At 42.2% G+C, this 17,147-nt stretch overlaps 1 protein-coding gene across 3 annotated transcripts; it reads right to left on the reverse strand.

Annotated features, from left to right (window-relative positions):
* Positions 1–73: 73 nt before the first annotated feature.
* On the reverse strand, positions 74–12,383 carry LOC121551581 (NLR family CARD domain-containing protein 3-like). Of its 3 annotated transcripts, none has more exons than XM_045205063.1 (8): positions 12,205–12,383; positions 8,645–8,758; positions 8,431–8,544; positions 7,896–7,958; positions 5,330–7,096; positions 4,996–5,169; positions 1,367–1,540; positions 74–1,105 (listed from the first exon to the last, which is right to left on the reverse strand). In XM_045205063.1, exons 1-8 carry the CDS (start codon positions 12,369–12,371, stop codon positions 1,093–1,095), a joined length of 2,586 nt encoding a protein of 861 aa, XP_045060998.1. In that variant the 5' UTR covers positions 12,372–12,383; the 3' UTR covers positions 74–1,092. The 3 variants fall into 3 exon arrangements, with proteins under 3 accessions (XP_045060998.1, XP_045060997.1, XP_045060999.1); XM_045205062.1 differs by having other exon boundaries at positions 7,896–7,961; XM_045205064.1 differs by having other exon boundaries at positions 7,896–7,961; positions 12,188–12,383.
* Between the last annotated feature and the right edge of the window lie 4,764 nt (positions 12,384–17,147).

The following is a 17,147-nucleotide window of genomic DNA, read 5'->3' on the forward strand; positions in this document are numbered from 1 at the left end:
TTCATTACTGTGAGTATGAACATTCATAGCTCTGGAAACCAAGTCATTCAATTAATAACAGATGGACACAATGTCACACGTCAATAGGAATAACAACTTTACTGCATATATTTAAGGAATATGAAATACAGTTTCCATAGATTAACATACAGGGTTACATAGAATGTAAGAAATGCTACATGTTTTAAAGCTCAAGGTGCTACAATAAAAACCTCAGTGTACAAGCCAATCCAGAGACCTCTAATACACTAGAGTAAAGATATCAGTCTGGTAAGATGTAGAGTTACTAGGAAGACAAGACTAAGAAGCTTAACTGTAGTGACACTAGTAGACACACTGAACTACAGTCAATATGTAAAGACATGATGGATATACATTTAGCATGATGTCATAAAAGGAGGGCTTTTTACTAAGCTAACAGAACACACACTACACTAACACACAACAGAATACATCAAGGAACATCAAACCACATTTACATCTATTTACATTTCCTATGGCGCCACCTTACTGACTGATTGACAATTCATCGTAACAGTCAGTCCCTGTATTGTAGTGTAATGGAGATTAGGTACAATTAATCAAACTGAATGAACACATTCTGAATTTCTACAGGTACAATATTTAAACAAGAAAACAAAAAAGTGTGCCTCAATCCCCATTTCTCCAACCACACCCGTCCAACCACCCGCCCCTCCCCCCTATTTAACAGTCTGATGCTCCTGTACTGTCTCCGACCTTCTAGATGGTGGCGAGGTGAACAGACCGTGGATCGGGTGGCTGAAATCCTTGATGATCTTCTTGGCCTTCCTGTGACACCGGGTGCTTTAGATGTCCTGGAGGGCAGGCAGTGTGCCCCCGGTGATGCGTTTGTTGAGGGAGAGGTTATTTTCCTAGCACCACTTCACCAGGGCTCTCTGATTTATTGAGAGATTCAAGGAACTGTCATCGTTGATTCGAAGCATCGAATATTTACATTCATGCACTTTGAAATGAATTTTGTAACTGTCCCAGAAGCATTTAACTGCAGGGCACTCCCACAACCAAGGACTTGGAGCTGAGGCCATTCCTTCACTGAAACTCAGTGAGCTTTCAGTCATTTAACCTGGGAAAGAAAGAAGAAGTAGATCTAAGTCCTCATACAGCAGCATAGACATATAGGGGTCGTATTCACTAGGCATCAAAGAGAAGAACACGGAACAAAACGGGCAGGGACTACCTGAACATGTCCAATAAGAAACTAGCATGTGTTGCAAAACGTTTCGCTACAGTTTGCACTAATGAATATGACCCAGTGTCTGGATGTCTACAATGGCTTATTGATCACTATATCAGTGTGCTCATGAAACTGATCAGTAAAACTCACCGCAGTGTCTCCAGTGTATAGAGGGGATCCTCTCGTACAGAAGAGAGCAGCTTCACTCCAGAGTCTCCTGGAGTATTTCCTCTCAGGTCCAGCTCCTTCAGGTGGGAGGGGTTTGACCTCAGAGCTGAAACAAGAGAAGCACAGCCTTCCTCTGTGATGTTGCAGCCTGCCAGCCTGTGGAAAGTGAGGGAGAAAAGTTCCACAATGTAAAATATTCCAGAAAATTTACATTTTGCATCAGTAGCGATGTGTCATTTTAATGTCATATGTTGAACCTTTTATTGAATCGAAATGAACACAACTAAACTGATCAATAATAACGAACTGGTGCCCCGATTCATAATTTAATGTGATAATAGTACATACTCTAAAGACAATGATACAAATTGTCTTCAATTATGCTACATCAGAGACCAAGGCCAGGATCAAATAAAATTGTATTTGTCACATGCTTCGTAAACAACAGGTGTAGAATAAAAGTGAAAATGCTTACTCACGGGTCCTTTTCCAACAATGCAGAGTTAAAGATAAAAAATAGAAATAGTGACATGAGGAATTCAATCCAAGGCGCGTTACAGAGCAGCGCACTGGACAGTCGACAATGCTGACATTTTCCCAAAGTTTGTGGAGATCCCATTCACTGTAAATGTAGAACATGTCCACTCAAGCATAAATAAACCTTTAAAAGTCACATTGTCGGCTGTCCAGTGCACTGCCTTGGATGAAATCCCGGGCCCAAGTGAAACTAAGTAAAACTCATTGAAACCATAGTACTCTCCATGCTCATCATTAAGCCCGAGGCCCTGGGTCTGAACCCCGCCCTGTGCAACTGGGTCCTGGACTTCCTGACGGGCCGCCACCAGGTGGTGAAGGTAGAAAACAACACCTCCACTACGCTGATCCTCAACACAGGGGCCCCACAAGGGTGCGTGCTCAGCCTCCTCCTGTACTTCCTGTTCACCAATGACTGCGTGGCCACGCACGCCTCCAACTCAATCATCAAGTTTGCAGACGACACAACAGTAGTAGGCCTGATTACCAACAATGATGAGACCGCCTACAGGGAGAAGGTGAGGGCCCTGGCGGAGTGGTGCCAGGAATATAACCTCTCACTCAACATCAACAAAACGAAGGAGCTGATCGTGGATGGAGCACGCCCCCATCCACAGGGCCGCAGTGGGCCCCTCGCAAACTTTTACAGATGCACAATTGAGAGCATCCTGTCGGGCTGTATCACTGCCTGGTATGGCAACTGCACTGCCTGCAACCGCAGGGCTCTCCAGAGGGTGGTGTGGTCTGCCCAACGCATCACCGGGGGCACACTGCCTGCCCTCCAGGACACCTACAGCACCCGATGTCACAAGAAGGACAAAAGTATTAATCAAGGACATCAACCACTTGAGCCACGGCCTGTTCACCCCGCTATCATCCAGAAGACGAGGTCAGTACAGGTGCATCAAAGCTGGGACCGAGAGACTGAAAAACAGCTTCTATCTCAAGGCCATCAGACTGTTAAATAGCCATCACTAGCCGGACTCCAGCCAGTACACTGCCCTGAACTTAGTCACTGTCACTAGTTGGCTACCACCTGGTTACTCAACCCTGCAGCTTAAAGGCTGCTGCCCTATGTACATAGACATGGACTCATTGGCCACTTTAATAATGGAACACTGGTCACTTTAATGTTTACATACTGTTTTACTCATTTCATATGTATATACTGTGTTCTAGTCAATGCCATCCTATTCAACTATTGCTGTATATATACTATTCTATCCTACGTATTCTACAGATATGTTAAATATTCTATCCACATACTGTCCATAATGTCTATAATCCCATCACATATACCAGTGGAGACTGCTGAGGGCTCATAATAATGTCTGGAACGGAACAAATAGAATGGCATCAAAACTAATTGCGCCCCAGCCATTACCATGAGCCCGTCCTCCCCAATTAAGGTGCAACCAACCTCCTGTGACATATACACATACAGTATATGCATATATATTATTTATACTCCGGACTCCAACATTGCTTGTCCTAATATTTAAATATTTCTTAATTCCATTCTTTTACTTTTAGATTTGTGTTTATTGTTGTGAATTGTTAGATATTACTGCACTGTAAGAGGACCATAATGGAAATAAGTCCCAGTCTTTACTGTGTGTTATCCTCCATGATTTTACTCATGTGCATGTATGGCTTTTTCAAGTGTTATGTGTGCTTGTTTTTTTTTTTAATGGTTGAATTAATAAACTGAACTAAGTTGGAGCTAGGAACACAAGAATGTCGCTACACCCGCAATAACATCTGCTAAATATGTGTACGCGACGAATACAACTTCATTTGATTTGATGAGGGATAGTTTTACCTCAGTGTCTCCAATTTACATTGTGGATTCTCAAGTCCAGCACAGATGAATCTCACTCCTGAATCCTGGAGTTAATTTCCTCCAAGTCTAGCTTTCTCAAACTTGATGTGTTTAAGCTGACGGTTGAAGCCAGCACCTCATAGGATTTCTCAGTTAGGTTTCAATATTTCAATCTGGAGAGAGAGGAGTAAGTAATCCACACAAATCTATAACTACATTAACCAGGTTTCCATCCAACCTTTATATGAGCGTAAACTACATGTGGATGAAAAGATGTCACGACAGGCCTGATGGAAACAGCAACTTTGTCGGTTACCTTTCCAAATGTCAACTAAACAAAATACGCTAGACAAGGTGGGATCTTTTTGTGTCTGTAAAATTAGTCAGGAAATGGCGGTGGAAACGCTTTTACAAGCAAATATTGATATAATAACGATCATATAGAAGTACATTTGGAGTCACATTTTGTGTGGTCCTCCCACTACAAATCGGGAAAGCATGCAGTTTATTAGGCTACAGATGAAATAAGTTATGAACTTCACAAGGTGATGAGCTTGATGCTCCTTTCCAATATATATCGAGGGTATTATTCTGATGACATGATGATCGATGCTTAGCTGCTGTGCCTCTTTTGTCCATAATTATCTCAGCATATAGGCTATATCCTGCACTGTATCTGCCAGCTGCTGGCTAGAGCGCAAGTGCCAATACCAGAGTGGCTACATTCACTATATAAAGCAACATTTGTAGTGACAAAACCATCAGTAGGCCTAGAGTTGAAAATTCCATGGAAACCATCACGCACAGCCTTTTATCTGCAACAAGTGAATTTGGTGGAAATATCTCTGGTGGGAAAAAGCGCATATTTTAGTTATGCTGATTATAGAATATTCGCATGAAGATCGGTTGCCAATTGGATGGAAACCTAGCTAATGATGCTATAGACAATATTAAGTAGTAATTTACATCTTCATAATAACAACATCTGACAGTCACACATCTCAGTTTCCCTAGTTTACAAGTGTATTTCCTCCCAGGTCTAGCTCTCTCAAACTTGAGGTGTTGAACCCAGAGAGTTGAAGCCAGCACCTCAAATCATTTCTATTTCTCAGTAAGGTTGCAATCATTCAACCTGGGAAGAGATGATCCAGCTAAGTAATCCACACAAATCTATAACTACATTTACAACATGAAGAAGTTACATCTTTATATTTACAACATCCACTTTCCAGTGGAGACAGTCAAAGTCACTCACTTAAATTTATCCAGTTTACAGTGTGGATACCCCAGTCCAGCAGAGAGCAGCTTCACTCCTGAATCCTGAAGTTTATTGCCACTCATGTCCAGCAGTCTCAGGCAGCATGAATTTGATTTGAGAACAGAAGCTATTGCCTCACAGCTTTTCTTGGTGAGTTTACATTCGTTCAGCCTGTGAAAAAAAAGGTGCATCTCAAGATATCCAGGTGCCAACAAAAAATCTCCCGTTAGGGATTGAGTTGTCAGCCTAACTAGTAATTAAATTTGATGTTCATTATTATGTTACATTAGCATGCTGTCTGGAATTTAATTTAATTTGACTAAGCACTTACAAGGCTGTTCTAGAGGATCTGACAACTGGGAGAAGTTTGAGAAGAGATTCATCTGATCTGATGTATTTCTTCAGATCAAACACATCCAGCTTCTCTGAGGTCAGCAACATGAAGACCAGAGCTGACCACTGTCGAAATGAGAGTTTAGATTTTGAGAGACTTCCTGAGCTCAGGTAGCTTTGGATTTCCTCCACTAGAGAATGATCATTCAGTTCATTCAGACAGTGGAACAGATTGATGCACCTCTCCAGAGGGAGGTTCTTTCTGATCTTCTCCTTGATGTACCTGACTGTTTTCTTGTTGCTCTGTGATCTGCTTCTTGTTGGTGTCAGTAGGCCTTGTAGGAGATGCTGATTGGACTCATGTGAAATGCCTAGAAGGAAGCGGAGGAAAAGGTCCAGATGGCCATTTCCACACTGCAAGGCCTTGTCCACTGCATCTTGATATAGCCTGTTTTTATTGCGGAGGGATTTCTCTTTAGCCATCAGATTGTTGTTGTCGTTAGTGAACATGAGGAACACATATAGTGCAGCCAGAAACTCCTGGATACTCAGATGTACAAAGCAGTACACCTTTATCTGGTTAAGCCCAGACTCTTCTCTGAAGATCTGAGTGCACACTCCAGAGTACACTGACGCGTCCTTGATATCAATGCCACACTCTCTCAGGTCTTCCTCATAGAATATCAGATGGCCTTTTTCTAGCTGTTGAAAAGCTAGTTTTCCCAGTGCCAGAATCATCACTTTATCCCAATGAGAATCGTTGGCATGCTCTACAGGATAGTTCTGACTCCTCAGTTTTGACTGGAAGATCACGAGGTGAGCGTACATTTGAGTCAGATTCTTGGGGATCTCTTCACTCTCTGCTTCAACCAATAGTCTCTCTAGGACAGTGGCTGAAATCAAACAGAACACTGGAATGTGGCACATGATGTGGAGGCTCCTTGATGTCTTTATGTGTGAGATGATTCTGCTGGCCAGGACCTCCTCAGCAATTCTCTTCCTGAAGTATTCCTCCTTCTGTGGGTCATTGAACCCTCGTACCTCTGTCACCTGGTCAACACACCCAAGAGGGATCTGATTGGCTGCTGCAGGTCGGGTGGTTATCCAGATATTAGCACAGGGAAGCAGATTCCCTTTGATGAGGTTTGTCAGCAACACATCCACTGAAGTTGACTCTGTGACATCACAGCAGATCTTATTATTCTGGAAGTCCAGAGGAAGGCGACATTCATCCAGACCATCAAAAACAAACACAACCTTTTCGTTTTCTGAGATTTCTGATTCTTTTGTTTCTAAACAGGAGTGATGAATTAGTTCTATCAGACTTTGATTTTTATCTCTCATCAAGTTCAGATCCCGAAAAGGAAGTGGAAAGATGATCTGGATGTCTTGGTTTGCTTTTCCTTCAGCCCAGTCCAACATGAACTTCAGCACAGACACAGTTTTTCCGATGCCAGCAACTCCCTTTGTCAGCACTGTTCTGATAGGCTTGTCTTGTCCAGGTAAGGGTTTGAAGATGTCATTGAGTTGGATTGATGTATCTTGTTCTATTGGAAATCTGCATGCTGTCTCAATCTGTCTCACCTCATGTTCATAATTGACCTCTCCACTTTCACCTTGTATGATGCAGAGCTCTGTGTAGATGTTGTTAAGAGGTGTTGTTGTTCCTTGATCTTCAATGCCCTCAAATAAAGAATATGCCCTATTCTTCAAGTAGGATTTCATTTTATCCTGGACTTCGGTATTAGTGGAAACAGTTTGGTACCTATATGTGGAAAAGAAAGATGTTCCTTGTTGATTTGAATTACATTTATTTGGGTAAAAAAATATCAAATATAAACTCTAACCTGGATGTGATCAATGATGAAACAGTCCAACAGTTTGACATCCTAGAGTTAGCTAGGCTAAGTGAAGATTAAGCCACAGCATGTGGTGCTTTTCCTTGGAGACAATGCTCTCTGTATCTCCTGATAGTTACACTAAACCTTGGGTACAGTCTCACTATTATAGTCATCATACTACTTTATTTACATTTCTAGTATAATGTCAGAGTAAATGACGGTGTCCTTTAGACAGTTCAAATCCTTTAACAAGCTGAATTAGGCATCCTGAATGATGAATTCTACACTCCTGAGTGGCGCAGTGGTCTAAGGCACTGCATCGCAGTGCTAACTGTGCCACTAGAGATCCTGGTTCGAATCCAGGCTCTGTTGCAGCCGGCCGTGACCGGGAGACTCATGGGCGGCGCACAAGTCGTCCAGGGTAGGGGAGGGAATGGCCGGCAGGGATGTAGCTCAGTTGATAGAGAATGGCATTTGCAATGCCAGGGTTGTGGGTTCGATTCCCACAGTATAAAAAATAAAAATAAATTTAAAAAAATGTATTCACTAACTGTAAGTCGCTCTGGATAAGAGCGTCTGCTAAATGACTAAAATGTAAAAATGAATTGGTGGCTATTATCTGGAACTTCACAGAGTAAAGGAACTAGATGTCATCAGACACATGGCTGGTGAATAAAACGAATAGAAAATAGGTAGGATGCAGTGCAAACTGCGATCACTCACACTTTGTCATCAGTAAGGACTCTGGGTTGGTGATCCATTGACTGGTCATTCTTCTCAGAGATACTGCTGGGTAAAAATGAGCACAGAGCGCAATAACATCAGTCTTTATCTGTAAATATGTATATGTATATGTATTTATGTATATATACATAAGATGGTAAATTGTCACATCTCCTCCCGTTGCTCCCCTCCGGCGCTCTGATTCGCCGGTCTACTGAGCCACCGGTCTGAGCGCACCACCTCGGCAACACCGGAATGGAAACCCAACGCACCCTAATCACCTCCAGCGCACCTGCACCTCATCATCTCGTCACCACCCCTATTTAGCCCTGGACTGTTCTGGATGATGTTGTTTGTGATTGTTTAGCTTTGTGTAGTTTACTCTATCGTTGTTATTTCTCTTGTTCATTGTTTAGTAAACCTTGACCTTGTTAATTCCTGCGTATGCGTCCTGCTTCTTCGTATACTCAGTACTCGTCACTGTAAATAAAAGGAAATGCCATAATCAAACACCATATGTTATGTCTCAGTTCACCTTTGCCCAGTAGATACTTCTCCATCCCTGAAGTAAATATTTAGTCCCTTCGACTTGTCACTCTTCATGGAGACACAGCTAGGTACAGGTGAGACTGGTCGGTCTGTCTTGAACCTGTTTAAAGCCATAGGAGCAGAAATAATTAGCCTTCCCTCAGAACCTGCACAGAAGAAACCAGAAAAAAGCATAATATATCTGAAGCACAATGTCTCACCTTTGCTCAATGGAAAAGTCTCCCTCCCTTAAGTCAATAGGAGGTCGCATAGACCTGTCACTCTTCATGGAGACACAGCTAGGCACAGGTGAGACTGGTCGGTCTGTCTTGAACCTGTTTAAAGCAGGATGTGAGTTTACAACGTACACAATTAGAAAAAAGGTTTCCAAAAGGGTTCTTTGGCTGTCCAAATAGGATAACCCTTTTTGGTTCCTGGTAGAACCCTTTTTGGTTCCAGGTAGAACACTTTTGGGTTCAATGTAGAACCCTCTGTGGAAAGTGTTCTGCATGGAACCCAAAAGGGTTCTTCTACCCAATGTTCCCTCTAATTCTTTTGTCACTGAGAAAATTTCAAGTCTGCTGAGCGCAAACTTGAACATTGTGAAAATTCTGTGCAACTTCCAGCTCCTATTTACTGTGGACACTGAGGCTGTACCCGCTTTAAGTTACAGTTTTAACAGTGGCCAAGTAGGCTACTGTGGCTATTTGATCATAATGTGGGCCTACCAGAGTGACCTACTATAAAAGCGTCCAATAACATTTTAACATAGAAATAGCTGTTCTATCATTCAGCCTACAGTAGCAGCCACCAATGTGTGGTGTTTAATGTAGGCCTACATTCAATGAGACTTTTGGAGAAAAAAAACATGCAGGGCTCGACATTAACCTGATTATCCACTTGTCCTTCAGACAAGGAGGTGACTGAAAATGTGTTGTTTGATGCAAGTGACCACTTTACCACATAAAGTTCATTATTATTCCCATACCGTTATTACAGAGAATCAGACAAATTATTCTACCCTCTGCCTATTGGCTACTTAGTCTTGAATAAGCTATCTCAAAACACAACACTGCCCCTTTAAGACAAAAAAAAGCTCTTTACCTGACTTGCTTTTCAAAGATGTCTAGAAATGTACACGTTTTGTGCTCTTGTAGGAAAGCAATCACTCCCCTATTGCTGACTAGAAATGATCTATAACTGGGCTAATAACTCACTAACTAGCAAAGGATATGAACAAAATGTGCACACGTGGCTACACGCAGCTCTCGTTTTGATCTCAAAACGTGTGCATCTACTCATAACCGCTCATGCTGTAAAAACAGTCCAGTTCAAAGTAAATGGCACAGATCCATATATGGCAATGGTCTGTTTGCATATAGGCCTACTGCAGCTCTGATTGTTTATACCACATAGGTCTGTGTAGAGTACTAAATAGACTGAGTCATGCCAATAGAATCCTACTCTGATGCATTCTGCCTACAACAAAATCTCTTGCATAATTTGCTTTGTTTCGTTAAAAGTGGCTAATGTTGATTCGATCACAATTGCCACAATAAAAGGAAAACGTTGATAGTGTTAACAGGGAAAACTCTAGAACAGTGGTCACCAACCTTTTCTCAAAATGCATGCCGAGATCTACCGCTCAGATTTATTTTTTACTTGACTTTTTAAAAAACGTAAGCCTATGCAACATTAACCAATTAAAAACAGTACTGTAGCAATTAGGTTTATGCAGTAAGCTACAGTGCCTTGCAAAGGTATTCATCCCCCTTGGCGTTGTTCCTATTTTGTTGCATTACAACCTGTAAGTTAAATTGATTTTTATTTGGATTTCATGTAATGGACATACACAAAATAGTCAAAATTGGTGAAGTGGAATGAAAAAAATAACTATTCACCCCCTTTGCTATTAAGCCCCTAAATAAGATCTGGTGCAACCAATTACCTTCAGAAGTCACAAAATTAGTTAAATAAAGTCCACCTGTGTGCAATCTAAGTGTCACATGATCTGTCACATGATCTCAGTATATATACACCTGTTCTGAAAGGCCCCAGAGTCTGCAACACCACTAAGCAAGGGGCACCACCAAGCAAGCGGCACCATGAAGACCAGGGAGCTCTCCAAACAGGTCAGTGACAAAGTTGTGGAGAAGTACAGATCAGGGTTGGGTTATAAAAAAATATCTGAAACTTTGAACATCCCACTGAGCACCATTAAATCCATTATTAAAAAATGGAAAGAATATGGCACCACAACAAACCTGCCAAGAGAGGGCCGCCCACCAAAACTCACGGACCAGGCAAGGAGGGCATTAATCAGATAGGCAACAAAGAGAACAATGATAACCCTGAAGGAGCCGCAACGCTCCACAGCGGAGATTGGAGTATCTGTCCATAGGACCACTTTAAGCCGTACACTCCACAGAGCTGGGCTTTACGGAAGAGTGGCCAGAAAAAAGCCATTGCTTAAAGAAAAAAATAAGGAAACACGTTTGGTGTTCGCCAAAAGGCATGTGGGAGACTCCCCAAACATATGGAAGAAGGTACTCTGGTCAGATGAGACTAAAATTGAGCTTTTTGGCCATCAAGGAAAACGCTATGTCTGGCGCAAACCCAACACCTCTCATCACCCCGAGAACACCATCCCAACAGTAAAGCATGGTGGTGGTAGCATCATGCTGTGGGGATGTTTTTCCATCGGCAGGGACTGGGAAACTGGTCATAATTGAAAGAATGATGGATGGCGCTAAATACAGGGAAATTCTTGAGGGAAACCTGTTTCAGTCTTCCAAGATATTTGAGATTGGGACGGAGGTTCACCTTCCAGCAGGACAATACATTTTACATGTATTACATGCATTTTACAATGACCCTAAGCATACTGCTAAAGCAACACTCGAGTGGTTAAAGGGGAAACATTTAAATGTCTTGGAATGGCCTAGTCAAAGCCCAGACCTCAATCCAATTGAGAATCTGTGGTATGACTTAAAGATTGCTGTACACCAGCGGAACCCATCCAACTTGAAGGAGCAGGAGCAGTTTTGCCTTGAAGAATGGGCAAAAATCCCGTGGCTAGATGTGCTAAGCTTATACAGACATACACCAAGAGACTTGCAGCTGTAATTGCTGCAAAAGGTGGCTCTACAAAGTATTGACTTTGGGGGGGTGAATAGTTATTTTTTTGTCTTATTTCTTGTTTGTTTCACAAAATAAAATATTTTGCATCTTCAAAGTGGTAGGCATGTTGTGTAAATCAAATGATACAAACCCCCAAAAAATCCATTTTAATTCCAGGTTGTAAGGCAACAAAATAGGAAAAATGCCAAGGGGGGGTGAATACTTTCGCAAGCCACTGTATGAATTAACAGGTTATAGAGCAAACAACGCAATTATCACAACACATAGGGCTTGGCTTCCCCAGTGATTTTACCCACGCAACGCTACTGCAAAGGGTTCTTCAAAACGTTCTCCTAAGGGGACAGCTGAAGAACCCATTTAAAGGTTCTAGATAGAACCTTTTTTTCTAAGAGTGTAGGTGAGTTTGCACACATTTCAGATTTTTGTATCTGTGCTTTTTATGGTTACTTATAATTGTCATCACTCTTAATGCACATAACAGCTAGGTATAGGTTAGTGATACAGTAAATTCGGCTCCAACAAAAGGTCTGATTCACTTGATCTATTGCATGAAATAAAGAAAAATCACAACAATACATGTTTGTACGAGAGTTGTTAAAAAATCTCAGCTCCTTCACACTTACCTATTTGAGGATCTTACCTCTTAAGTTCACTGCCAGTGTCCTGTTCTGCAGGAAAACTATTTTTAGGGGACATTGCTCCCTCACTTCCTGACAAACTCATTCTAGCAGCAGTGTCTCTCTCTTCAGTCTCTTCACAGATACTAGAGGGAGTGCTTCCCCCCTCATTCTCCCCAGAGAGACTCATTCTAGATGGAGTGCTTCCCCTCTCAAATTATCAAATTATCACCCCCTTGTAGAGCCTGTTTTATATAGGGAGGTGGAGTTCATAAATTTTTTTAAATGTAGGGGGTAGATCAGCTTTAATATTGCAGATTGTAACTTCCATCAATGTAATTGTCTGCATCACTTCCAATCCCCCATATGTTTTACATTTATACATATACATATATATATATATATATATATATATATTTTATTCCCTTTATTACTTTCCAACCCCACCACCCCTTCCCTAATTGGAGTAAACTAGTGAACAACAATGCTTAGGCCTCTACTTCCAGCTTATACATACTATATACATTTTATGGACCCAGTCAATTTTACAATAATTCTATTTTGTTTGTTTTTACACCTAAACTTCCTCTACGCTCAACCTCTCCGATCATTTTCATGATGTCCATCCGTTATTTCCTTTTAAAATAACTGAAAGTGAGAGGTTGTAATCTAAATAAAGGGAAAAAGGCCATTCTTGAACATTGGGTGAGACAATCTTACTAATTTGCTAGAGAACCAGTTAAGTATAACTTTTGTATGACTGAAGCTTTTAGTGATAGGTCTAATGCTTCAATATTTAATCATTTTTGTCCTCCGAATTCATATTCATTATATAAATAGGGAGGTGGAGTTTCTTTGTTGTGCACATTTCCACCTAGTGTCTGCAATTGACACCCTTCTCATGTTTTTAACATTTTCCCATGAAAACCAGTCGATCAGGTTCAACAGGAGTCTTTCAACATCCAACTGTCAGTTGGCAGGTGCATGGGCAGTTCTACTGTTATAGGACAAGACAACACCCATGACATATTTATTTCTAAACATCTGCCAACACAAAACTCAAGTCACTGCCAGCAATCCAGATTAACGTTGTTTTCAGAGGGCATAACCGCCTCACAATCATGTTTCACATCAAACATCATGCAAATTAGTATTTATCTTTGTTTATGCGTTCATTACAGGCACACTGAAGCAAAACGTTTTGCAACGGAAAATTAACATCTGTTCACCTCGACACTGTGAGGGACCTCAGACTCAGAGCTCAAACGAGATGCACAGCCTTCTTCTGAGATGCTGCAGCCTGATAGCCTAAGGAAACCTAAGGAGAAAAGATACACAACATAAATATTCCAGAAAATATGTCAGTTTTGAATTCCGGCCCAAGTGAAATGTAAGTTAAACTGCATGAAGGTTATCCTTACCTCAGTGTCTCCAATTTACAGTGTAGATTCCAGGAGCACCACATTGGTTTTAGAAGTGGGGGGGACATAATAATATAATAATAATATGCCATTTAGCAGACGCTTTTATCCAAAGCGACTTACAGTCATGCGTGCATACATTTTTTTTTTTGTGTATGGGTGGTCCCGGGGATCGAACCCACTACCTTGGCGTTATAAGCGCCGTGCTCTACCAGCTGAGCTACAGAGGACCAGACATAACCTGGCGGGGAGTCTGGGGGTCCTGAAAATAATTGTTATGGGCATCTAAAGCTAATTTCCTGCATTTTTACACAATCCAATATGCCGTCTCTATTTAGACAAAAAGTAAGCAAAAATGCCCACAATCATCAAGCTAGGTAAGAGATCATTATTAAATATGTTTAAGTGATTAATACGACTGACCTAGATCGAAGGTAATTCAATAATAAATATTGTGTTGTACCTTTAACCAATAGCCTAACAAATGAACAACTCTTGAAAAAAATACAAAGACTTTTGATTGTCTTTATTAAGACATCGTCTATATCAAATTTTAGCCAGACTGACCAGCCAGCGCGAGCCGCCTGCACGCCCGACCCCCACCAGTCTAGTCAATAACTCAACTCTCCCAACACAATTTCCTTCCCAGTTCAGACCTTTAATGTTTTTAATTCCCAAGGGAAAGGTTTGGTAACAAAAAAACAGCACATACACCTCAAATTAACACACAGAAACAGCTAAATGCTTCATTAAATTAATCTCATAGGACTAATAGTACTGTAGAGCTTTATTTCACTTACACACAATATAGCTGGGTCGCCCTGTCCTGTCCCTAGGGGTCCACCACCCTGCAGCCCCCCAACCCAACACACCCCACTCAGCTTTAGGATCTTAGTGAAACATTCATTATTGGTTTCGGGTGTGTTAGGCCAAGGCCAGAGTGACAACCCACAGGGCGGCAGACCCCCAGGGCCAGGACTGAGCACCCCAGCAGCTAGGGATTTCCTAAATAGGTATCTCCCCTGACGTGGGCTTGTTTTCAATACAGACTCCTTTAGTCGTACTGTATTCCATATAAGGAATCCAGACCTTATGAAAGTATACCCTTAATCTTGAAATAAATCAAATCTAGTGATACATAACTTGACATTGTGAGACGATAACCAACTTTCCAATGAATGGCAAAGCATTTCTTAGCCGCTATAAATGCTTGGTTACACAGTTTCTTCAGATAACAGTCTCTAGTATCAACATTTCCAAGCAAACAAAAACAGGGAGAAGGGAGAATCTGTAGACATGCTGAGATAAAAGAACATCCTCTTTGCCAGAATTCAGCCAGCCTTCACAAGACCATAACATATGCAAATACGTCCCCTTTTGTGTTTTACACCTCCAGCAGAGGAATTACATTTTTGAGTGCATATAATTCAGTTTCACTGGCATATAAAATCATATCAAATTGTATTTGCCACATGCGCCGAATACAACAGGTGAAGACAATACAGTGAAATGCTTACTTACAAGCCCTTAACCAACAATGACGTTTTTTTTTTTTTATAAAAAAAAGTACAATAAAAAAGTGTTAAGTAAAAATAAATAAAAGCAAATAACTAAAGAGCAGCAGTAAAATAACAGTAGGGAGGCTATATACAGGGGGTACCGGTACAGAGTCAATGTGCGGGGGCACCGGCTAGTCGAGGTAATTGAGGTAATATGTACATGTGGGTAGAGTTAAAGTGACTATGCATAAATAATAAACAGAGTAGCAGCAGCGTAAAAGAGGGGGATGGGGTGGGGTGGGGGGGCAGTGCAAATAGTCTGGGTAGCCATGATTAGCTGTTCAGGAGTCTTATGGCTTGGGGGTAGAAGCTGTTGAGAAGTCTTTTGGACCTAGACTTGGCACTCCGGTACCGCTTGCAGTGCGGTAGCAGAGAGAACAGTCTATGACTAGGGTGGCTGGAGTCTTTGATAATTTTTAGGGCCTTCCTCTGACACCGCCTGGTATAGAGGTCCTGGATGGCAGGAAGCTTGGCCCCAGTGATGTACTGGGCCGTACGCACTACCCTCTGTAGTGCCTTGCGGTCGGAGGCCGAGCAGTTGCCATACCAGACGGTGACGCAACCAGTCAGGATGCTCTCGATGGTGCAGCTGTAGAACCTTTTGAGGATCTGAGGACCCATGCCAAATCTTTTCAGTCTCCTGAGGGGGAATAGGCTTTGTCGTGCCCTCTTCACAACTGTCTTGGTGTGTTTGGACCATGATAGTTTGTTGGTGATGTGGACACCAAGGAACTTGAAGCTCTCAACCTGTTCCACTACAGCCCTGTCGATGAGAATGGGAGCGTGCTCAGTCCTCTTTTTTTTCCTGTAGTTTACAATCATCTCCTTTGTCTTGATCACATTGAGGGAGAGGTTGTTATCCTGGCACCACACGGCCAGGTCTCCGACCTCCTCCCTATAGGCTGTCTCTTCGTTGTCGGTGATCAGGCCTACCACTGTTGTGTCATCTGCAAACTTAATGATGGTGTTGGAGTCGTGCCTGGACATGCAGTCATGGGTGAACAGGGAGTACAGGAGGGGACTGAGCACACACCCCTGAGGGGCCCCCGTGTTGAGGATCAGCGTGGCAGATGTGCTGTTACCTACCCTTACCATCTGGGGGGCAGCCCGTCAGGAAGTCCAGGATCCAGTTGCAGAGGGAGGTGTTTAGTCCCAGGATCCTTAGCTTAGTGATGAGCTTTGAGGGCACTATGGTGTTGAACTCTGAGCTGTAGTCAATGAATAGCATTCTCACGTAGGTGTTCCTCTTGTCCAGGTGGGAAAGGGCAGTGTGGAGTGCAATAGAGATTGCATCATCTGTGGATCTGTTGGGTCTTTGCCCATAACTTTGCACCTTTTGATGTACATTTTGTAGGACAGGGTTTTGTTCTTTCTGGATTCCATTAGAATGGTGATCACAGAGAAAGGGACAGCGCAACAACTCTTACAATTTTAATTAATTATACAACTACCTTTTTTGCCAAAGTGGAGATGCTGAAATACTTGTTTTGCCCATGCTACAGACGTCTACATCGGTTACCTAATACAGGACTAGTAAAAGCCCAGTCCACTACTTTTGTGAAAAGTTTCAGATTTTTCAGGGGTTGCTGCAGCATCCCGTGGCTATGCCTACCTGTCATTTGTCTCCAGCGAATCATTTTCCAGACAACTACATTCAGGGCCTGTTATATAACGAGGTGAAGTTTCTTTGTTGTGCGCATTTCCACCTGAAGTCCCCAATTTACTCCATCTACTCCAGTGCAAATAGTCTGGGTAGCCATGATTAGCTGTTCAGGAGTCTTATGGCTTGGGGGTAGAAGCTGTTGAGAAGTCTTTTGGACCTAGACTTGGCACTCTGGTACCGCTTGCAGTGCGGTAGCAGAGAGAACAGTCTATGACTAGGGTGGCTGGAGTCTTTGATAATTTTTAGGGCCTTCCTCTGACACCGCCTGGTATAGAGGTCCTGGATGGCAGGAAGCTTGGCCCCAGTGATGTACTGGGCCGTAC

Source organism: Coregonus clupeaformis, chromosome 19, assembly GCF_020615455.1.
Source record: "Coregonus clupeaformis isolate EN_2021a chromosome 19, ASM2061545v1, whole genome shotgun sequence".
NCBI lineage: Eukaryota > Metazoa > Chordata > Actinopteri > Salmoniformes > Salmonidae > Coregonus > Coregonus clupeaformis.